This window comes from Oculina patagonica, chromosome 10 (assembly GCF_052425735.1).
Source record: "Oculina patagonica isolate OP01 chromosome 10, crgOcupat, whole genome shotgun sequence".
NCBI lineage: Eukaryota > Metazoa > Cnidaria > Anthozoa > Scleractinia > Oculinidae > Oculina > Oculina patagonica.
In genome coordinates, this window is record NC_135767.1 from 707,749 (window position 1) to 731,845 (window position 24,097).

At 37.5% G+C, this 24,097-nt stretch overlaps 1 protein-coding gene across 3 annotated transcripts; it reads left to right on the forward strand.

Annotated features, from left to right (window-relative positions):
- The first annotated feature begins 1,056 nt into the window (after positions 1 to 1,056).
- On the forward strand, positions 1,057 to 23,167 carry LOC144628448 (cytosolic 10-formyltetrahydrofolate dehydrogenase-like). Of its 3 annotated transcripts, XM_078486542.1 has the most exons (29): positions 1,057 to 1,123; positions 2,915 to 3,106; positions 4,035 to 4,444; positions 9,388 to 9,553; positions 10,321 to 10,425; positions 11,186 to 11,242; positions 11,408 to 11,440; positions 11,650 to 11,787; positions 12,231 to 12,359; positions 12,486 to 12,574; positions 12,748 to 12,816; positions 12,985 to 13,057; positions 13,205 to 13,324; positions 13,407 to 13,469; positions 14,955 to 15,019; positions 15,353 to 15,503; positions 16,201 to 16,271; positions 17,569 to 17,674; positions 18,060 to 18,147; positions 18,420 to 18,513; positions 18,753 to 18,852; positions 19,603 to 19,651; positions 19,939 to 19,988; positions 20,116 to 20,189; positions 20,340 to 20,431; positions 20,560 to 20,665; positions 21,075 to 21,156; positions 21,416 to 21,533; positions 22,150 to 23,167. In XM_078486542.1, exons 3-29 carry the CDS (start codon positions 4,074 to 4,076, stop codon positions 22,203 to 22,205), a joined length of 2,715 nt encoding a protein of 904 aa, XP_078342668.1. In that variant the 5' UTR covers positions 1,057 to 1,123; positions 2,915 to 3,106; positions 4,035 to 4,073; the 3' UTR covers positions 22,206 to 23,167. The 3 variants fall into 3 exon arrangements, with proteins under 3 accessions (XP_078342668.1, XP_078342667.1, XP_078342666.1); XM_078486541.1 differs by lacking the exon at positions 1,057 to 1,123 and having other exon boundaries at positions 2,797 to 3,106; XM_078486540.1 differs by lacking the exons at positions 1,057 to 1,123; positions 2,915 to 3,106 and having other exon boundaries at positions 3,766 to 4,444.
- The last annotated feature ends 930 nt before the right edge of the window (positions 23,168 to 24,097 follow it).

A 24,097-nucleotide genomic window follows, 5' to 3' on the forward strand; every position in this document is an offset into this window, starting at 1 on the left:
TTTCTCAGTTTAGCCAGGTTTCCGTTGCCTGTGAAAAGGCTCCCGGGTAGGACAGGGCGAAAAAAAGAAATCTGGGTGGCGGGCGATGCGAGCCGAGCGTGGCTTGGGAGAGTAAGAAACGAGACCACGCTCAGCTCGCCTCGCTCGCCGATTTATTTTACGCCCTGCTCCACTTGGGAGCCTGTTCGCAGGCTAGGTTGCCGCTAACTGGTGAAAGATTGTATATTTAGAAGACTGCAAATGTGCTTGCGATCGGCCTTATGTGAGGACACACACGAAGAGGATTAAGTAAGTGCAGGATTAACCTTATTCGGTTTGATTTGGTTGGTATTCCGAATATACTTTAAGCATTCTGCCCAAGCGGGCGGAATACTGGGAATAAACAGGAATAATGATGTCACTCCCCCTTGGCTTCGACCCCGCGTCGAGGCCGTTGACGACAGTACAAAAAAACACCCTGCTGACGGCCATGAAAATAAATGTTATCAGCTCAAGTAAATATAAAATGAAATGAAATGAAAGTTTGTCCAAAAAATACTTATAGAAACAAGTGCGGGGAATGGTTGCTGCGAGGATGCAAAGGTCAACATGGCGTCCTGATACTCCCGAGAAGTCTGACTATGAAAATAATGAGATGTGAAGCGTAGTACCGAAAATATATTATGACGTTCGGATGCAGGGGAATCCATGGTATCGAACCCGCCAATGCGCAACGACCTGTCCCCGCGCGCAAGACGCGAACCATCTTTCGATCAAAGCGAGTACAGGGGAGACTGGTAACTAGTTATTTTTGGCGCGCGTGACTGCGGACTTTGCCCGGAGATTTATTTGTCTTCGGATCCCGTGATGGAAAGTTCCGAGGGCCTTCGAATGCTTTCTGCGAGATCAGAGACAGTACATAAGTTCATAACTTTATCGGTCACGGTGCATTCGTTAGCAACAGTTAGCAAAATATCAGACACCGAAGATGGAAAACTACGGTCAGAGTTGGAAAGATCGTTCTGAATATTTCTGTTGTGGAACTTGAATGAATTAAACAAGCATGTTACCATCCGGTAACTCGCTCGATCGTTGGTATGGAATTTTGTGGCGTGCCTTTAGCATTGAAGTGGGGTAAGATGAGGTAAGGTTAAAATTTCATTTATGATCTTACTGCAAGAAAGAGTCTGTAAGGTTTTACCTTCAATTCCGTCCGCGATAAAAAACCCGGTGTGCTGGTCAACCCCTGGGGGGTGGGGTGAGGTTGGAAGATTCCACAATTTTTTGTTGGGTGAGGGGTGCTCTTGGTACTGAAAATATATTTTAAATTTTCTCAGCCATCTCAGACTAAACAGTAAAATTTGGATTTTTAAATGTCATGAATTTTCCATTATCCCTGTGCAGAAACTACTGCAAATATCTATCAAAACACTTAATTTGAATGTTGAATGCCAGAAAAAATGATTAAATTCCCATGGCAAAAACCTTGGGGTGAGGTTGTGTCTTGGAGGGGGAGGGGGTACTCTCCAAAAAGTTGGGTGGGATGTGTGGCACACTTCCTCAAACTGTTCCGCTATTTTAGGCCAAATACCAGTATATATGATTTTCCCTTCTATTTCAGACCTGACCACAAAATCAATACCTAACCCTATTTTAGACCCGACCCTACCCAGGTAGGGTTCTGAAGATTTTAATCGCACCTCACTAGGGATAAATAAAAACAATCATAGAAATACTTTTTTTGAAAAGTGCATAAACCATACCCTAGAAAAAAAAGGGCCAAAATCTATACCCCACATGTATATACAATACACCCTTGTGGTTCCATACCCAATTTCATACCAGATGACAAAGCTGCGTACCCAAATTTCATCAAAATGGCAACATTATAACCCAATTTGGGACCAAAATGTCTGAAAAACTATATAAACCCATACCTGTACAGCGTGGGAGTCCCAACTCTATTCCAATCCAGTGGCACATACTTGTATACATGAAAGCTGTATGTTGGAGTTCCTTCTAGGCTTTGGCCATAATGTTAGATCAAATTTGAATTTTCAGGGTACTTATGTATACCTTGCAATTGGGTGGTCTTGCGCTTTAAAATGATAAATGTTTGTGTGCGGGGGTGGTTTTATATTTACATGTACTGTATTTGGTTCGTGAATATCTGAACACCTTAAAGCTGGCAATGGGACTGGGGAATAGTAATTCTGCAAATAGATAATTATCATTGAGCTTGGGAATGCATTCACATGTCACTTGTCAGTGTCTGTGGAAGCAGTTAGTGATGGGGAGTGGCTGTTTTTACAAGCAAATAATTATAATATATTATCCTTATCATGAGCACTGTTCCTGTTGTCATTGTGGTCATCGTTGTCGTCGTTGTCCTTGTTCTCATCATCATCATCAGTAGCAGCAGCATCAACAACAGTAACCCTCATAAACCCACATTGATGAATAAAAGCTCATTAAGTCTGCAATTTATTGATGTGCACTACTGAAAGTAGGCTAGATGCATGCTTTGCATGAAACCAGTGTTTACACAGCTATGATGTCACATTATTTTTCTGGCATCATAGAAATAAACAAAATTGTGTCATCGGAAAAAGACAAGTGAATTTGAGAGAACTCAGCATTGTTTCATTACTTGCAAGTCAAACTCAGTACAAATGGAAAGTGTTAGCATACCAGCAGTAGTTGAATGCTGGAAGGAGAGGTGTATTTTCAAAATTAGTAAAACTTATATTCAAGTGCTTCTCACTTATGTAAATAAAATTCTGTATATCATTATCCGTCAGCATGTTTATTTTTAGGAGTGTGGCATTAATACATTTGATTACACCTCCAAAATAAGGCAATATTTCGAAATCATGTCTTCGTGTTAGTTTGCCATTGGTTAGTCTAATCTCTCATGATTTCTTTATCTTTTAAGTTGTCACTCCAAAGACAGACTGTGCCTGGTGGCACTAGACAATTGATCAATGATCATCCTCTTTTCCATTGTTCATGTTGGATTGTCGCCATTTTGAGCCATTATCTTAGCTCGTGTGTGAGACTACAGTTCGTGTTAGATTCTCGGACAACTCTGTGGTTGTAAATTGTGGCTTTTCCGGTATTACTACGGGTAAGTAATAAAAAAATAATTAGTGCTAGCGAAGTGACGTGACTATGTTTAGGAACTTTTAGAGCGAGCGGAATAGAATGTGGAGAGTTTGGCGACTTGTCAACTTGTTGTTTTCACGTTCCGTCGATCGGTCACGAAATTTGACAAAAATTTATCTTGTGATAGCCATGGCTATAGCAAATTTAAAATTATATAAAATTGAGACGTGTGACGGAAACACATGTACTTCTCGTCGACAAAACATGACAGTGCATTAAATACAGATCTTGCAATTTGAACAACAAGCTACAACAATCAGGGATTTTTAAAATACGGAAGATGCAAGATTTTCCCCAGAATCATCGTTCTATAAAAGTCTTCAATCAATCAAAAACGCAGGAGCCACATTCTAAGAACTTGGGTTTTTTGTGTTTTGGCCATTATAGCCGTGGGCAATTTTCCGTGTTGAGAGGAAGGAAGCAATTTCAGGTCACAATCCCGGGTCACTTGCTACATCAAACTAAGCATTTTACAAAGTCACGTACGATCTGTATTTGGTCAGTCTACTTAGCAAGCTTAATTTTTACAGTTTCTTTGCAAAATTCCCTTTAATAGAGCTTTATGTCCTGTCTCTTTCTCTCCCACATCTACGTGATCGCCTAAGAACAATGTGCCCTTACACACCCCCCAAAACGCCTACTCGTGCAAGTCGTTTGTAAATATAACCAGTCTGTCCTGTTGCGCGGCGTAGCTTTCTGTGATTGGCGCGTAAATCGAGTCCAACTAGTTTGGACAACAGAGTTTTTTGAGCGGCTTTTACTATATGCGCCACATAGTTTGATACTCGTGAACACGCAGTTTTCGAAGATCAAGCTTTTATCGAGTCTATCAGTCGTGAAATTGTGGTCAAGACGGGCGAATAATGCTCTCTGCGTTTCGTTTTGTACAGGTAGCAGCTAGAAGAACTATATACACATCGACAAGCGCTATGGGTTCCTTGAAAGTCGCCGTGATCGGCCAGTCCCAGTTTGGTTTGGAAGTGTATAAAAATCTTCGCATAAAAGGCCACGAAATTGTCGGAGTCTTCACTATTCCTGACGTTAAAGGCAAGCCAGATATTCTTGCGGCAGGAGCTGAGCAAGACGGAGTGCCAGTTTTTAAATTTCCGCGATGGAGAACGAAAGGAGAACCGATTCCCGAAGTGGTAGACGCGTACAAAGCTTGTGGCGCTGAATTGAACGTGCTTCCATTTTGTTCACAGTTTATCCCGATGAACGTGATTGATTTCCCTAAACATGGCTCTATTATTTATCATCCATCTTTGCTGCCAAGACACAGAGGAGCTTCAGCTATAAATTGGTGAGTATCCTTTGTTATTGTCACGCGAAGCTCTTCTTCATTCCACGAGGTTTTGTGAACCACGGGATGCCCTTCTGTGTTTTAGGAAGGCTCACATGTACACATTATTTAGTAAGGCCATTTATTCAACTAAATGGTCCCTGTCTTGACAAGAGATGAATTCACTCAGCCATAAAATATAATACAAAACAAAGTTGAACTACTCAACGATAAATTGAAATTTGTATTCGGTAATTTAAGTTTGTTTATATTTGGCCTCTGCTCTTGTCGGCTTCTGCGAAAATTTGAATACGATAACAATAGCCAGCGAGTCATACAACATTTTCCAGATTTGAACAATGTACAGTATTTTGGTTGGGTGCTCGTGTTGAGCTAATTAGCAAGTAGGAAACGAGTCAAACTGGATTAAAGCTATGGACAAAAGAAAAGTCCTTCTCGTAAGCCGGTAGTGTTGAGTCGATGTTCATTTGATCGTTTCTCTTTCTCACGAAAAAGAAATGTTATTAAATATTTGATGATAAGACTGGTTGTTGAGCTCTCTTTTCCTTCAAAGAAGAGTTTAATAGTGATTTTAACCGTTATTGTTGTCATTTTGATAAATTGTTGACATTGCTGTTCTTAAAACGTAATGTAAATCTAAACGTATGCGATATTTAATCGAGCCGCCATCTTGTTTCGCTTGGTGAACATAAGAGAAACTAGCTATTATTAGTATACTATATCACTATTATTTTATTTTGAGAATCTACAATACGAAATATTTCCGGCAGGAAATATTTCCCTTGTAGATGTAGGTAGCAAGTAATGTTAGAAAAGTGAGTCTGAAGTTTTGTTAGTCCTTGCCTAACCTGGACATATTCATTACAAGTTACTTTTAAAATTGTTCACAGCAGAAAGGGTACCATTTTTTATTGCCTAAAAACACAATTTCAAATTGCGTAAAAGAATAACGTCGAAGCACGTCGAAGCTTGCCTGGACGAGTGCTAATTTTTATCTGTCAGCCTGTATAAACTTAGCCAGGATTAGCTTATTATGGCAGTGAGTGGATGACATTAAGAGAAGAAGTGACTGCATGAAGCCTAAAAGAAGTTTCTATTGCGTTTAGTTAGAGAACAGGCAATTCTGAAATGTTCTTTGAGAAGCAATTCCAAGGTGGAGATTTTTATACAAAAAAAAATATATTTTTTTTACACAAAAATTGGGTTTGTTGTTTTGTCGAGATGGTAAAAAAAATTCACAGTTTTCAAAAAGTGATTACATAACATAATGATATCAAGTCTTTTTCAACAAATGTTATTAATTATATTTTGTGTTCCTGCTAAACTGTCAAATATTACTGTTAAGTATTGTTAGATCTAATCTGTGGAAGTAAAATAATTACATGTAAGTATGTGGTAATTAAAATCAAATTGGATATGGGTAAAACAAGTATTATTTAGTTATTGGTCCTAAAATTGGGAGAATTCTTCGAAAATAAAGGGTGTAAAAAACTTCTATTGAAAGACTAGAGTGTAGGAAATTGATATTTAAAGCTGTCTTTCATTCTAGTCTATCAGTCTGCAATTCCTGACCTTTCTTCCTGAGTTGTTTTCTTTAGTATTGTTTTTAAAGGCAGGTCAATATTTTAATATGAGAGAGATCAGATTAAGGTGGCTCAACTGGATTTTCAAGGGGTAACACCGCTCAAGTTTGAGAATTGACTACGTCGCTATTAACAATGCTATCGAAAAACGATCACCACAATTGTATTAGATAAAGATGAAATTTTTTTACGACCAGTGTTATATTGACATCGGAGTTGCCATAGCGACGAAATGACGTCATTACGTTTTTTACTTTCGCTCGTATTGCTCGGCACCAGGAGATTTTTTCGAAAATCGCTCGAAGGAGCTTGTACCACACATAGCTGCCTCGATGTTGGCAAAGTTTGAACAAATTCTATGAGAGCGTTTTCGAAATATTTGGGGATGAAGTTTTCGGGCCTATAAATACAGTCAAAAACATACTAACGAGAAAAAGGGGTAATATCTAAAGAAAACGACGCGCCTGTGAATCGCAATTTCATCTTATAGTAGTTTGATTCCATTTAAAATCGTGTGTAAAACAATGGTGGGGATTGCTTTGGTCGATTGCGAGAAAAAAGAATTTGATGAGCGTGCGTTCCGGTGCTCTTGTTGCCATTTTTGTTTATAATTTGGTCTCTGCCTACAAAAAAGACAATAAATTAGAAACCGCTCGATGAATTTTTTTAAAAATTTGACAAACTTGAGGTTTGTCATCAATTGATATAGCTTGCAAGTTTCAGGCCCATTGAAACATTTAAGGCAGTAAAATTGGGACTCCAATGTACTGATTTTTTCTCGAAGATTTCCTGTTTACAAGCGAGTGTCCTCATTATTCACGGGTATTGTTTTCAATTGTCATATCTACGTGCACCACTCCAGCAAAAAAATTCATTTGCATTTAGCAGGACGCTCGATTGCTTTCCGAAAATTTTTCCGAAGCATGCTAATCTGCCTTGGGGTGAGAATAGCAATGACAATATATGCAGAATAATAGCTTTCGTTTTCTGGACAGAGGCCCTTGACATCAATAGCCCGACAAATGCTGTTACAATTTTTTAAGCAATATAAGCATGTTTCGGAAAATTGTTCGGAAAGCAGTCGAGCGTCCTATTTAATGCACATGAATTTTTTTGCTGAAGTCGTGCACGTGGATATGAAACTTGAAAACAATACCCGTGAATAATGAGGACACTCGCTTGTAAACACGAAATCTGCGAGAAAAAATCAGTACATTGAAGGCCCAATTTTACTGCCTTAAATGTTTTCAATGAGCTTGAAACTTGCAAGCTATATCAATTGATGACAAACCTCAAGGTTGTCAATTTTTTAAAAAAATTCATCGAGCGGTTTTAAATTTATTATCACTTTTGTAGGCAGAGACCAAATTATAAACAAAAATGGCAACAAGAGCACCGGAACGCACGCTCATCAAATTCTTTTTTCTCGCAATCGACCAAAGCAATCCCCACCATTGTTTTACACACGATTTTAAATGAAATCAAACTACTATAAGATGGAATTGCAATTCACAGGCGCGTCGTTTTCTTTAGATATTACCCCTTTTTCTCGTTAGTATGTTTTTGACTGTATTTATAGGCCCGAAAACTTCATCCCCAAATATTTCGAAAACGCTCTCATAGAATTTGTTCAAACTTTGCCAACATCGAGGGAGCCATGTGTGGTACAAGCTCCTTTGAGCGATTTTCTAAAAAATCTCCTGATGCCGAGTAATACGAGCGAAAGTAAAAAACGTAATGACGTCATTTCGTCGCTATGGCAACTCCGATGTCAATATAACACTGATCATAAAAAAATTTCATCTTTATCTAATACAACTGTGGTGATCGTTTTTCGATAGCATTGTTATTGGCGACGTAGTTAATTCTCAAACTTGAGCGGTGTTACCCCTTGAAAATCCAGTTGAGCCACCTTAAGCATGACATTTTATTTTTCCCCGAAAGGCAAAAATTTAACTCCTGTCATTTGCCATTTGGTGTTCATATGCAGATATTGGTTGTTTTGTGTTTGTCTTGAATGTGTGATTTTTCCCAGTTTTTATGAAGGATTAATTTTAGAATTTGATAAAAAGGTAACAAAATAAAAGTCAAGCTTGGGTTTGCCATTAGCCATATAACCTCAAGCTTAATCTCTCTATTGTTGTTACCTAATCACTTCCTAACATAATGCAATTAATGTCTCATCACCATGGTGACCCTTTTCTTACCTAGTGGAGTTCTTGATTAAAACGCAGGTTCAAATATATAAGTTGGATCAACAAGACTGAGTTTTAATTAAATACCCTTGGCATTTACCGGCAATCAAAAATATGCAGGTAATAATAATAATAATAATCAACTTTATTTATAGAGGGTAAACACATAACAGTAAAAAACTGACAAACCAGTGGCCCTCTAATATAAAATACAATCAAGAACTAAAAATAATGCTAAAAATCTAACAATCTAAAATTACAAAATTTAGTTAAAAATACGCAATAATATAAAAACTAGGTAAAAATTACTCTAAAATGACGAAATTGATATAAAAGAATTAACTAAAAGGTAAAATGATCTAAATGTTTGTATGTATCTTTAAAAAATTCAAACGTAGCCTTCTTAAAACTTACTAAACTAGGCTTGTTCCTTATGATGCTGGGTATAGTATTCCAGAGGCGTGTAGTCGATACTGTGAAAGACCTTCCGCCTTCTGACTCCCGTTTGAATCGGGGGCAGACAAGGTTTAGTAGTCCATGTCTGCTCGATCTTTCAGGTACAGAATAGAAAGAAATCAACAAATTCTTGAGAGCCCTTATAGATTTTTTTGTGGTGAATATAAGAGATTCTGTTATTCTCACCACTATAATAAATTCAAGTCATGTATAAAATGAAAAGGTTGCATTGTGAACATCTTTCTGGTCTATTGATTGTATACATTAAGCTACATCTTAGCAACGCAGTTAAAATTTCTAAGAGGTGAATTTCAGTGATACAGAACACACTTCTAACATTCTAAGAGAAGGAAGAAAGTTTGATCTCATAAGGAAGAGGGGCTGGCAATCCTCTCACGACCCCTGGATCTACCTGCATGTATACAGGCCTGCAAATAACAGTCAGACATCGGACACTGGCCGACCACAATTTTCCAATGTCCGATGAAATTCTTAACTGTGGTCGGACAGAATGTCTGGACACCTTTGTTTTTGCTTTCCAGTGCAAACACCAATGTTCTGCATAAAAAACACATTAGATTAGCAGGTTCGACCTCACTCTTGTTTTGTGCGATCAAAATGGTAACTTAGTTGGACGCATGTCCTTTCAAAGGAAATAATTATTTGCAGCCCTGTATATATTAAAGACAGTAAACTGTGTTTGTCTCAGGACCTTAATGGAAGGAGACAAACAGGGAGGCTTCAGTGTGTTCTGGGCTGATGACGGACTGGATACAGGACCAATCCTCCTTCAAAAGAGTGTGGATATTGACCCTAATGAGACAGTGGATACTCTGTACAATCGCTTCCTGTATCCTGAGGGCATCAAAGGCATGGTATGCTACGTTTAATTCTCCTATAAAAACAATGATAAATTTGGTGCACAGTATTGGTGCCCACATTACACAGGAATGCCATATAGGAATGCTGTGTTGCCATGGGAATGTCACGTTGCCAAGCAACCTTGACAGAAACTATGGGATCAAGTGGTAAACTGGCTGCTACAGGAAGTGGTAAGGGGAAAATAAAATTCTTGAAGGTCAGAGAAAAGTCAGGAAATGTTATTTTGAGTCAGGGAAAACTGACATTTTGAATAAAAGTCAGGGAAAATTGAAAATTGATGTTTTTTTTTTTTGGAAGCAGAGGCTGAAGGTTGCTACAATATGAACAGCAATGAATCTTGAATGGCAGTCATCTTCAAAGTCCAGCAGTTACACCTGCTCAGCTTGTCTAAACATCAGTCAATAAGAACAGCTTTCCTCAACACCACATGTACTCTCACCTGAACAAACACACTAGATTTTACATACTCTTGGCTCAAACCTTTAAATGTGAAAAGGAAAGTTGCTTTCTTTCAAGTCAAGTAACTAATTAAAGCCAATCAGATGAATTTGTTATGATAATTTTTTTTGAGTTTCCAAAAAAATTTCGTTGTTGATTTCCGGGAGTGATGTTTAACTTTTATGCAGGGCTGAAGATTGTTGATTCTTAGTGAAGAACCCGCATGAAAGCCAGCTAGGGCTGATGTGCATCCTCTCTAAGAAACGCAAATTTTAATTTTTAAATTTAAAAGTTAAACTAGTATATTTTGTTTTTGATTTAGGTGGAAGCTGTTGAACTGATTGGTGATGGAAAGGCTCCAAGAGTTCCTCAACCAGAAGAAGGAGCAACTTATGACAAAATCTGGAAAAAGAAAGAAGTGGCAAAGGTTAATAATGCAATGTTTTCATTGTAGGTTAATTTGATTGTGAGCATGGCCACTGGGTTAACCTTACCTTTGCTTACAAAATCCTAGAGCGGTTTTCACTTGGGTGTCGAAAGTAATTCGCGTTTGCTTTGGTTTTGCATTACCACACTTAGTGATTGGTTTAAAAATCTCGTGCCCCTTTCTAAGCCAATCAGATGTAAAACCAAAACCAATTGTGGCTCGCTTGCATGTTTTCCTGCGCTTCGTGCCGGTAACTTGTGTTTGCTTCGAGTTTTGATTGGTCCTCTGGATTGTCTATGTCCTTTGTGATTGGCCAGAGTGATTACTGTGGTTTTGGTTTTACAACAAATATCAATTGAAAACTGCTCTATGTGATTTTTGTAACTTACTATTCCACTATTGTGCCGTTTTACCATATTAGGGCAAAAGAATGCGCAAATATGTCATGTTATTTCAGTGTAGAACAGGGCAAAAATATGGACAGACAAACTTATGGAATACCGACCCAAACTTAGTAGAAACATAGTGGAATAATTAATCCCTGATTTGGTTAAAAATATTATACGAGCAGAAATTTTGCTCATTGCTTGTATTATATGTTAAACCATTGAATGAGGTGTATTTATTTATTATCACCTCATCATGTCTGTTAAAAACTTCAGACAGAAAGCAAAACATTGGAACCAAGAGGCATTGCCAGGGTTGCATTGTTGATAGAACATGTGATTACTTTCTAATTTGCTTTTTTTTTCTAATGCAGATAAACTTTGCTCAATCAGCTGAGGCGCTGCACAACTTTATTCGCGGAAATGACAAAGTAAGCACTAGTAATATTTACTGAAAAACAATAATATATAACACATTCATCTACTGGTATTTTTCAATTTCTTTCCCATCCAGATCTAAAGGTACATTACAAAGTCAGTACATTCATTTTTGCAAAAGATGTTTAAAAGTAATAATTTTCTGCTTAATCTTGCAGCTTCCTGGAGCCTGGGCTATGATTGATGGCCAGGTGAGTTTGTAAAATTTTTGAATTCATATTTTTTTGAAAAAACTATAGAAGGGTCAAGCTTGTACTTGAACAGTGTTTGAGATGTTTTCCTTTTATGTTTAAGGCAAAGCTTCCCTTCATGGATAAAATTGAGCAGTCCTATGAATTATGGAAACTTACGGTGATTGGTGTCTCCTTTGTTTATGTAAAGTTATTACGTTCTCTTACAGCAAGTGACATTTTATGGTTCACACTTGACGCCTGGTGACAAACCTCCTGATGGTACATCTGTGACAATTGAAGGATCAGATACACCTGCTATTGTTCATAGTGGTGGTATGACACTGACTGGGACTGATGGAAAGATGGTAAGTCAACAGTAATTACAGAAGTCATTGACTTCTTTATTTCTTATAGAAATAAAAATTACTGTACTGCTTGATCACTTTCTGTGAGACACAGTGACCTGATGGTTATTGCGCCAGACACTGGATCGAGTGGTCCAGGCTCGAGTCCTGGCCGGGGCACTTTATGTTGTGTTCTCAGGCAAGACACTGTACTCCATAGTGCCTCTCTCCACCCAGGTATATAAATGGGTACCAGCATATTTACTGCTAACCCTGCAATGGACTAGCATCCCATCGAGGGGGGAGTAAAAATACTCCTAGCCGTTTAATGCTATAGAAACAGAGATTAACTCTGGCCTGATGAGCCACTTGGCTTAACAGCAGGCTTAACCTTTACCTTGGTCAATTTCAATTAATCCAGCCAGTAATGCTGTGTTCTGAGATTTTAATTTTTTTTTTTGCAGTTGACTGTCAAGACACTTCAACTTGAAGATGGACGTATGATCCAGGCAGCCAAGTTCGGCCACGCAGAGGAGGCAGCAGAAGCTATTGAGCTCACTGATGAGGAAAAAGTCATTGAGGCGAAGCTGAGGGTAACACCATGATCACTGTGGTTTTGACTATCCTGCTCCAGTATGACATTACATGTTGATTGTGAAACGTTGTACAGTAAAACACATTGTCATTCAAAATTATCCTCATCTTATTTTGTTTGGCAGGAAATTTGGACTGGTATTTTGGCCAATCCAGATATTGTTGAAGATACAGACTTCTTCAAGGCTGGGGCTGGTTCTATGGATGTTACCAGGTAAACAAAATATGTTGTGAAGATCAATTCAATCTGTCTTGGTGCACCCATAATTGTGTAATGGTGATTAAGTTAAAACAACTGTTATCGGTGCTTTAGCTTTACCTGTCAGTGAGTGTTTATTTTGGTGTTAAATACAAGAATCAGTTTTAACCTTGGCTTGTTTCTTTTAGGCTTGTTGAGGAGGTGAAAGAAGCATGTTCTGTAGTACTTGAGGCAGAAGAAATTTACATGAATACAAGGTACTATAAGATAGTGTAAATGAAATGATTGATGAATAAAGATGTAATGTAATGGTAACAGTGGTCACGACCAGTCTTTGGCTCCGAGACAATATATCTAGGGAAAGCATTCTATATTTTTGTTGTCTCAATGAGTTAAATTTTAAACTTTGTTTTCTTCTGTGTTAGATATGCAGATTTTGTTCGACTGTCTATCCTGAGATCTCGTGGTGCAGGCCTTGAGGAATTCAGCTGTGACACTGTAAGTATCTGACAAATTAATTCCTTGCAATGTACTGGTAGGTTGCACAAGTTCGTACCAGGTGTGTATGTTGTAGGTCAAATAGATGGTGAGAATTAACATTCAGTCTTATGATTGAAAGGGTTAACCTCTATTTTTTTGTTTTAGTTTGACATGGAGGTGAACCACATGACAGTCCAAATGCCTCATCAGCTGTTTATAAATGGCGAATTTGTGGACTCCTCCACTGGACGAACATTTGATGCTATCAACCCAAATGATGGCTCGGTAAGAAAGAAAAATGTTGTCACAATGCTTTGCTATGTTTATTTGTTTGATTAATTTGTTTCTTGTTTTTTCTTTGCTTAAGGTTATTACCCAGGTCTCTTTTGCCAGTGCTGAGGATGTGGATAAAGCTGTTGCAGCAGCAAAGGTAGACATTAATTTTGTGTGTTTTTTTTATGAAGCTGTAAATTGAAGTGCTTTTGCACTTTATTAGCTAGTAAAAAACAAAAAGGTTCAAACATTATTATAACAATCATGTAGATATCAGGGAGGCCTGTAAAAGGTAAAAAAAGATGATATCAGAGTTGCCACAGGTGAAAATAAGATGTGTTTTTCCAAGTGCAGGTAAAAGTCAGAATTTAGTATTGGAAGGGAAATCCTAAATTTGTTTGTTATCAAAGTGAGAGAATTCTATTTTGAGGTTGTTGCTGGTTTTGGTATTGAGTGCTGTTAATGTTGTTAATTGGCAACCATCTTTCTGGAGATGAAATGGTATTGATAAGAACTCTCTTACTATGGTCAAAAGTAGTCAATACCAAATTTGAAGCAGTAACTGGCTACTGTTCAGTGAACCAGTCTTACTATTGTCAGTGAAAATATTTTTGGTTGGTAAGAAGTTCTTTTTTGTGGTTACTGGCTCTTTTAGCAAAGCCAGTACCATTATGCCGACCGGTCTGTAAGTAAGTTAGTAAGTCAGTGACTTTTTTTATTTGTGTAACCGCTGACCGAAACATACTGAAAATGTATGGGACATTGCAGGCTCGTTTTCCCATGTCCACCAAACAAAGAAAATGGCGTCTGTTGTAGGCCCTTTCAAGGCAATGTTTTTTCTCCGTTAACAATTAAAAGACATCTTTTGAAGTCTAGAATTGAAGGAAATGAATCTGAAGAATACTCAACGGTAGAAAAAGTGGACATTGAGGTCTTCAAGTCTTCGTTCGTGGGACGTTTGTCAAGGAGCAAGACACACTGAACGAATATTTAACCCAAACTACGAACTTGAAATGGAGTTTTCGGGACTTGCACACACAACTAAACACAATATTTGCACTAGACACTTAGAAAAAGAAAATAAGAAAAAAGAAAATGTTAAAAACAACCAAAAAATAAAAGAAAGAAAAAATGGCAAGTGGTGGAGTCGAACCTGGCGTCAAACGCATTAGGTGCGACCGTACTAACCACAAGACTACCAGTATACTTGAAAGAAAGTCATATCAATTTTAAGTATAAATTGTGTTTCCCATACAAATACAAAGAGCTGTTGACAGTGACAGGCTTATTAGAGTGCATTGTAGGTTAAACGAAATGAAGACCCGCAAACGTATTTTTTAACCTTTTTGACATGTTTTCAATGTTTGTAGCGTATTTTTTATCCAAATCGCGAAAATAAAACACCGGCAAATACTGACCAATACTGTCTCGTCAAAATCGCGAAATTAAGTATCGTACCTGCGAAATTAGGTACAAATAAGGTACTCTCCAATAAACCTAAACATACAACTCCTCTCTCATCATTGTCATTCTCATTTACTGCAGACAGTAACCACATGTCCTTTTAGAGGGCTTTTATTCTTCATATGTGGTAGTTTTATATATGTACTTTTCTGAGACATGTAACTACGGTTGTTTTCAGGAAGCTTTCTATCATGGGCCTTGGGGAACAATGAATGCCAGAGATCGTGGACACCTGATGTACAAGTAAGCAAAAACACTTTACTGGTAAATAATGTTCGTGCATCCCATTCAGGAGGAGTAGCAACATGTCTAGTCACTTTAAGTAGGGCTTGGGAAAGAATTAGTCCCTTCCAGTCATTTGGGACAAGTAGATTTTCCTACTGGGTGGTAACTTTTGATGCCTACTTGCCTGATGGGCAGGGAGCCAAGGCAAGTCTTCTGTTGACTAAATTGATCATGTTTTAAAAATAAAAGCTAGGCCCAATTGACTTGTCAAGATTTAGAAACAGACTTGCCTTTAACGTAAAGGGACAGGGATCATTTTTGTGTATTTATTTTTGTGTTTGTGTTGTGTAGGTTGGCTGATCTAATGGAAGAACACCAGGAGGAGCTGGCCACAATAGAATCTCTTGACTCTGGTGCTGTGTACACTCTTGCTCTTAAGACCCACATTGGTATGTCTATTGCTACACTGCGTTACTTTGCTGGCTGGAGTGACAAGATTCAGGTAAAAAAATATTTTTGTTGATCAGTAAGCCTGTCAACCCTTCAATTCCCAATAGTAATAATTATAATAGCAATAGAATAATTGATACATTGTTATCCAGGCAAGTGATATGAAAAAAAGAAAGAAAATTATTACCTAGGGGAGCAGGGATGGTGCAGTGGTGAGAGTGCTCGCCACCCACCAATGTCGTCTTTGTTTGATTCCGACCAGCTGCCATATGTGGGTTGAGTTTGTGACTGGTTCTTACCTTACTCCAAGGGTTTTTCACTGGGTTCTCAGGTTTTCCTCCTTCCTGAAAAACCAACATTTCCAAATTCCAATTTGATCTGGACAGAGGACCCGCATGAAAACCAGCTAGAGCTGATGTGGCTTTCTCTCTAAATATACCGTAGTAATTTTTAGGGGATTATTATTGTTTTGATTGACCAACAAATTCTTGGAACTAACATTAAACAAAATAATTATGTGATAATCAGTAAGGAGAATTACTATATAATGAGTTGGACTGAAAGGTTTAAGTCTATTGCAATCCTGTGGATCAGACTTGCCAAATTGGAGTCTAGCCTGCATGCAAATGTCCCTTATTTCCTTTGCTCTGCACACAGGCTATTTGGAGTCCTGAGTGCTTTAAGTATTTGTTTAGGATCTGAGTTCTTTAATGGAAAGAAGTTAAACAATCAGGTTTCTTTCTTTACAGGGGTTGACAATTCCAATCAACAATGCCAAACCCAACAGGAACTTGTGCTACAGTAAACGAGTACCAATTGGGTAAGTAGTGGACAATGCTTTTGTAAAACACTTGATAATCATAATGAATAAAACATCACCAATTTCAGTGTCAAAAACTGCAGTCTCTGGGCAGTTCTCAAAGAGAGATTTTTCTGTTAATGGCTTCTTCTCTCAACTGAACTGGCAAAAGTGAGATTTGTAGTTGTTCAGCAACCTAAGCAGTTGCAAAGAATATTTGAGGCTACATTGGAAACTATGCAAGCAATGACCTTCCGAGAGCAGCATGTTGCCTTACCAAATGAGCTACTAATGACACTTTCTTGTGAAAAAATCAGTAGCAGGCTACGTCTGTTTGCCTAAGTAAAATAAAAACTAACCTGCACATGTGAAGGAAAGCACTTTAAGAAATGACAATGAAAGTTTGATGTCTTCTTTGACCTTGTTTATTTCTTTTCTTTGCTGTGAGTGTGACTAATTTTAATCTGCAGCCAGACAGGAAATCCCAAGTTAAGACAACCCTTTCCACCTTGCTTTTGAAGGTTGTAGTCAAAGACCAGCATTTCTGAGCAAGATGCTTAAGTGGTTGCACTTCCTTCACCACTCTTGGCATCTTTGCCTTGATAAAAAGGAAGTAGAATAGCATTAAGGTACAGTGAAGCTTCATTGTCAATTGGGGCAAATCAAAAGTTTTATTCTCTTGTTTGACATGCTCTCGGCAGAAACTTATGCTTCCTTGAACTTGCCATCTCGGGAAGCTTCTGATAATTACTGTAGTTCTCAAATCTGTCAGAGAGAATCAAACAGTGATTCACAGACAGAGCTATCGGTGATGGGTAAAACGCAATTATACAAATGTATGTGTAGGGCATTTTATTTGGAAATCAAAGACATGTTTGTGGTTGTTCTTCCTTCACCACTCATGGCAGTGCTGTCGTGATAAAAAGGAAGTAATATATTACTATAGCCAGTGGTAGCAAGGCTTTGAATCTCAATTATTGTGTTTGAAGAATGATAATCTAATTCATTTTTACAACATCAATTCACAAAAAAAAGAGCTGTTGTCTTCATGTACCACCAAATTCCCAGAACTAACATTAGACAAAATGTATGACAAAGTTCTGGTACAGTGAATTGATATTTCTTGCTTGACACCGAAAAAGCTAAAAAAGCAAATTGAGTATTTTAAAATGAAAATGTGCGATATAATTTAATTTGAGAACAATGTTTCCCTGTCTTCATGACAGCATTTTCAAGTTCAGTGTCAATGTCAAGTACGATGGCTATTTATGAATTCATATGAATTAAGTATTATTTATAATTATTGTGTTGTTTGCAGTGTGTGTGGTCTGATTGTGCCATGGAACTATCCACTAATGATGTTAGCGTGGAAGATCTCTCCTCTCCTAGCTGCTGGTAACACAGTTGTCCTCAAACCAGCCCAGGTATGAACTACAATGAATCATAATGACAGTCACTCTACTAAATTGTGTCTGTTACATTCACAACACATGACAAGAGGTAACAAATCACACTTGAGGTTTACTCATGTAGACACATAATAAAACCCAGGAAATCCTTAGAAACATTTAATCTGGAATAAATATTATTATTTCTCTTGTACTTATTGTCTAGCTTAGTTGAATGTCCCGTAAGCAAACTCCCCTTGTGACCAAATGGAGTGTCCACTTTAGGGAGATGTATGCTTATTGAAGGTTATAATTGGACATGACAGAAGTGTCCATTTATGGAAGGTGTCCACTAGTAAAAGGGCGATAAATTATTGTACATTATTGTGTTAATCAATTTTTGCATTGTATTATTTTGTAGGTAACACCTTTGACAGCTCTAAAGTTTGCTGAGCTATCTGCCAAAGCCGGATTTCCGAAGGGTGTTATCAACATTTTGCCTGGATCAGGTACACTGTCTAGCTCCTTGCACACCTTGTAGTTTTATTGCTTGTTACCCAAGAAACTTGCCTTGACTGTTTTTTAGAGAGCTACATTAATCTTGGCAAGATCTCGGAAGTCTACTCAAAATTTTAATATTAGGAGTCCAGTGAGATTGAATCAAATCCTGTAGAGATTAGAAATAGCTATGAATAATATTAAAAGAATCACATGTTCAGTGTGAAAGTTACTTTCAGCTGTTAGTAAAGTATTAATTTCCTCCTTCCTTGTTTTCTTACAGGGTCTATTGTTGGTAATCGTATCTGCGCTCATCATGATGTCAGAAAGGTTGGCTTCACTGGATCAACTCAAACTGGAAAGTCCATTATGGAAAGGTTCTCATTTTGTTGTATATTATTTACATATTTCTTTGAGAGTCAAGTTTTTTCTAGACACTATTATTATTATTTAATAGTAGGGTATGTGGCATTCTTTCTAAATACTAAGCACTACTCAAGTCCTAGTCACGTCAGGCTGTAAAATTCAGAATTAAGCTTAAGCTTGGAAGCAGACTTAGCGATGCTTGTTGATTAGTTGTTTTCATAAACTTTATGTAACTTTATTATTCCTGTAGTTGTGCTGTGAGCAATGTCAAGAAGTGTTCTCTGGAACTGGGTGGCAAATCACCACTCATCATCTTCTCTGACTGTGACATGGACAGGGCTGTGAGACAGGTCAGAACAGAATACATCATTCTTTTTGTCAGTCAATATTTATTACAACCATAACCTCAGGACCATAGGCAGGATCTTGCATGGGTGGGTGCAAGCACCAGAGGCGCGAGCATCTGTGGGGTCCAGGGGTATTCTTTGCCGGGAAATTTTGAAAAATCAAGTTGTTTAAGTCCACCTGCATTCTGAGAGTCATTTTAACCCTAACTCCCTGATAAGGCGCACCTTTGTGGCCTGTGGGTGGGTGCGGATGCACCCATCGCACCCCCCTGCCTATGGTCCTGCACCTCGTACAGCAGTAAAAACTTTTAAGTATCAAGGTTTCTAGTCGAACCTAAGAAGTTTTACTAATCAGGATTAAGTTAGAGCAGTTTTCAATTGAGTGTCGTAAAACCAAAACCAATGTAATTACTTCGGCCAATCTCAAAAGACACGGACAATCCAGTGAACCAATCAAAACTCGAAGCAAATACATGTAACTGGCACGAAGCGCGGGAAAACGTGCACGAGCGAGTCACGATTGGTTTGGGTTTTAGTTCTGATTGGCTGAGAAAGTGGCGCGAGATTTTAAAGCCAATCACTGAACATAGTAATTCAAAACCAAAACAAACACAATTTACTTTCGACACTCAAGTGAAAACCGCTCTATTTGACTGAACCTTGAATTAACTGTAAGCAGTACACTATGTGTTTTTCCAGGTTAGCTTTTGAGAGTATAAGAACTGATTTGAACAAATATTTGTTTGTAACCAGGGAATGATGGCTTGTATGTTCAACAAAGGAGAAAACTGCATTGCTGCTGGTGAGTAAGATGTTGCTACTATTTTTAACACTTGTATTCTTCCCTTTAACATTGAATACCAGTAGTCGCTTTGCAGTTTGTTACGAGTCTCAAAATAGATAGTAAACATGGAATTCGAGTTCTTATCCGTACTTGAATAAGTACATTTGTCTGGCATCTTTCAGTGAATGGAGATTTGGGCTGAGCACCCTCTGTTTCTGGGCTGATCTATCTTCTACCTAAGTTATATGCAAACTTGATAAAGACATGACTGTATACATTTTAGTTTCGTTGTAAATTCATTTCAGGTCGGATCTTTGTAGAAGCATCCATTCATGACGAGTATGTCCACAAAGTGGTAAGTATCGGGTAATACAGTTTTTTTTTTCTCAGTTATGCCAATTTTTTTTTTTAATTATTGGCTTTTAAATTCTGAAACTCCATAGCAATGACTTTCACTGAAAACCAATTTGAATTTATAATAGGTTGACGAGATTAAAAAGATGAAAATTGGAGATCCTCTTGATCGTTCAACAGATCATGGCCCTCAGAACCACAAGTAAGTCACTTACAGTGCTGGTAATGACAACAACAACAAGACAGTATATACAGTAGATTTGTACAAAAGCAGTGAATGCTTGTTGTTTTGAACTTCTCCTTATGACAAAGGTGCAGTTTGTAAGCACGATTTGTTTTGCTGATGTTGCAGAGCTCATCTTGATTCTCTTGTTGACTACTGCAAGAAGGGAGTGGAGGAAGGAGCAACGTTAGTTTGTGGTGGCAAACAGATTGACAGGCCAGGTTTGTGCTGTGTGATTAACAGACATTTAACTGTGTTGTTTTCAGTTAAAGTACAATAATTATTATATATTATACCTGAACTCAGTCTTAACTAAAAAGCTTCATCATAACATGTTTTTTCTCTTCAGGGTTCTTTTTTGAGCCTACTGTCTTCACTGATGTAAAGGACAACACATTCTTGTCTCACGAGGAATCATTTGGCCCAGTTATGATCATATCTAAATTTGAAGATGGGTGAGTATTGTCAGTTAAAAGAATGTTTAAAAAGTGATGCACACTTATACATTGCCTTAAAAAAGGCCCATCAGCATAGTTTGGTGGAGTAATATAGGTAGTAGGGTACTGTAGCATTAGAGGAGAGACAAGGAAGGAGAGTGAGCTATAACCGTAACTTACTTCTTATATTTTTCTTGTGCCTACTATGCGGGCTACAGTCAGCATAAAATCTCACATAAACATGGCCTGGAAACCTGCCATTGTGCCATTTATCTGTGACCTGTCAATTTCTGACAGCAGACAGACAGTGATAGGTTCCTTGATGTGCCAGTTTCCATAAGAGATGGTAAATTTTGCTGAGCCAATCAAACCCGTGATCCTCATAGAGTTAAGTTCTAACCATGCAATCTCTTTTTATTTTTTCCAGTGACATTGAAGGTGTCTTGAAAAGTGCTAATGGTACCGAGTATGGTCTTGCATCTGGTGTTTTTACAAAGGACTTGAGCAAGGTTAGTTAAATACTGGATTTTTTAATCACTTGAATTTATGGATGTCTAAACCTCTTGTTTCCCTTTGATGGACTAGTGTCCCATCCAAGGGGGCGTAGAAATACTCCTAGTTGCTTCATGCTATTGAAACTTGGATATCAGCTCTGGCTTGATGGGCTACTTGGCTCGAATGCAGACTTTACCTACGCGTAAACCTCTTGTTACAAAAACTTGTGGTGGGTAACCTGACAACCTAATTTTTCTTTCTGTTTATGTCAAGGCTCTGCGTGTTGCTGATGGTTTGGATGCAGGCACATGTTTTGTCAACACATACAACAAAACTGACGTTGCTGCTCCTTTTGGAGGGTTTAAGCAGTCAGGTTTTGGAAAAGACTTGGGTAAGTTCTTAAACAGGTTTTAAAAAATCTTGACAAATGCGGGTTAAAAAATTCCCAGTTGATGCGTGACACTTTCAAATTAGTACTATAAAGAAAAAAACTAAAAAAATGTTGTCAACAGTGTCATTTTGTGTAATTAACACAAACGTTTCGGGCATAGCCCTTCATCAGTGTGAAAACCGTTTTCCAAAAAAAATCTTTAAAAAAATCTTTGAAAAATCTTAACTAGCAAAAATGCAAGAATTATTCCAAACATGGATGGATGGCAAGGAAAACAGTACCAAGTTATCAGTCTGATTATAATTTGGCTACCAAATTTGGCACTGAGCTGGGTCCTGCTAATTTGATAAAGAAGTTAAAAATATTAAGCTTGCTTAAATTTCAAATCTGCTGTATTGCAACCACCTCCATTCACTCTTGTTAGAGTTATGCAACTATTGCACAGATTTAAGAAGCCAACTAGCTGATCAAAGCTTAGAAGGTTCTTCCAGTGACTTGAAAGCATAATAAGAGATCTTTGGTTGTTGTTTGGTAACAGTCCTCATCGATATCGTTTAATTAGAAGTTGCTGTGCTGTAGATATTCTGCTAACAGTATATTTCTCTTGTATTTTTAGGGGAAGAAGCACTGAATGAATACCTGAAGACCAAAGTCATCACAGTTGAATACTAAAAAATCCTTCTATTTCGATTGTCAAGCAAAGTAGAAAAAATGTTAAATTTTCGTGTTTATGTACATTAGCATTGAAATAGGTTCATTGTGAGCTTTTCAAAGGCTGAAACATGAATCTGTACTTAACAAAACTGTGGCATTCATGTTGTAATAACTAATTTCTGAATCACTGTAGCCACAGTGCTGTAAGGATAGAAAATTCCAGTCAAAAATCCTTTGAATTCTCACTTTTATCAACATCTAGTTTCTCATTGAAATATTAACACAAAATCACACATGCAGGTCATGAGAATATCAGAACTAATATTTAATTATTTTGAAGTGGAAATAATTTACATGCTTTATTTGTAATCAATTTCTCCTAACTTCTCCTAGAATCCTGCTGTCTTGAACTCTCTTGAGAGGGACATGAAAAGCTAATTTTTTGGGGGGAAAGTGAAGGAATTTGAGATCAAGCTCGAAAACAGGATAATGATCAAGATAGCAAAAGTTCATAATAAACTGAGTTCAAAATAGCAGGGTGCTACTGTATAAGAAATAGACATAATGAGATGAGTAAGTTAACATCCAGGCTTATAAGTTTTACTAGAAAGGCTAGGTCAGAACGTTCAGCTGGTTGGAAGCATTTTCATTCACAGATTCTTGTTTCAAGATTGTAAATCCATGGCACAGAAAATATTTTTTGTAAGTTTGCTCATATGTAGAATATGCAAATCCTATTCTCTGCAGGCAAGGGAAAAAGGTACAGTATTTTTGGCAAATGCAAGCAAAAGTCATAGCATTTTATAACCCCTTATAGTCTAAGACATAATGTCATAAGCTTGTTACTGTTAGGCCTTGCCATTTTTTGTAGCAGTTAAATTAATGTCTTCAAAATTTCTTCAGGGAGGCATCAAACAAAACTGGTATCTTTCTTATGATTTTGTTATTGAAATGGTGAAAGAATTGTTTTAGTTTTATTTTGCAGTAATAATCAGAAGAGGTGAGATTGAGAATTTTGATCTTTATTTGATGTAGTGAATCAAGTGAGTTTGGACCATTAGAGCAGTTTTCAATTGAGTGTCGTAAAACCAAAACCAATGTAATTACTTCGGCCAATCACAAAAGACACGGACAATCCAGTGAACCAATCAAAACTCAAAGCAAATACAGTAGCCAGCGCAAAGCGCGGGAAAACGTCGCGAGCGAGTCACGATTGGTTTTGGTTTTAGTTCTGATTGGCTGAGAAAGTGGCGCGAGATTTTTAAGCCAATCACTAAGCGTAGTAATTCAAAACCAAAGCAAACGCAATTTACTTTCGACACTCAAGTGAAAACCGCTCTATTTTTAAAGAGTATTGTCTGGCTTGGCATGTTTTGCATGAAAATTGTTCACAAAAGAGACTGAACGGAAAGAATTTGCTGTTCTTACAAGAGATACAACAATCATGTTTTCAATCGCACTTCTGCAGTAGTATGAGATGTAAGTGGAAAATGAGACAACCAATAATGGAATCCAATCCACTAAATGCAAACTATTGAGCTTCATAAAATAAAGATCGTGAACCATTTTTTTATTTTCAATTGATTTTTAATAAACTAAAAAATTACAGTATTCAAAAAAATCGGAAAATCTTTCCTTAAGTTCATTTGACTGGAAGGCCCAGATTCAGTAGTCATCACGGTTTGCCTTGAAGTGGCAATAACTAAACATGCTAAAAGACTTCAAAGAGCTCTGCTTAAAACAATTGCTTATTATTAAATGCTGGTGTTGTTAGGTGCCCATGTGCAAAGTTGCATGGCTAGAATCATTGTGAAAATAGTTAACATCTTTAAAACTAAGGCAAAGGTATGAAGTCAAAAATTTAGTGGTTTTGCCCATCTTTTTATTATTTTTGCAGATCTTCAAGTAAA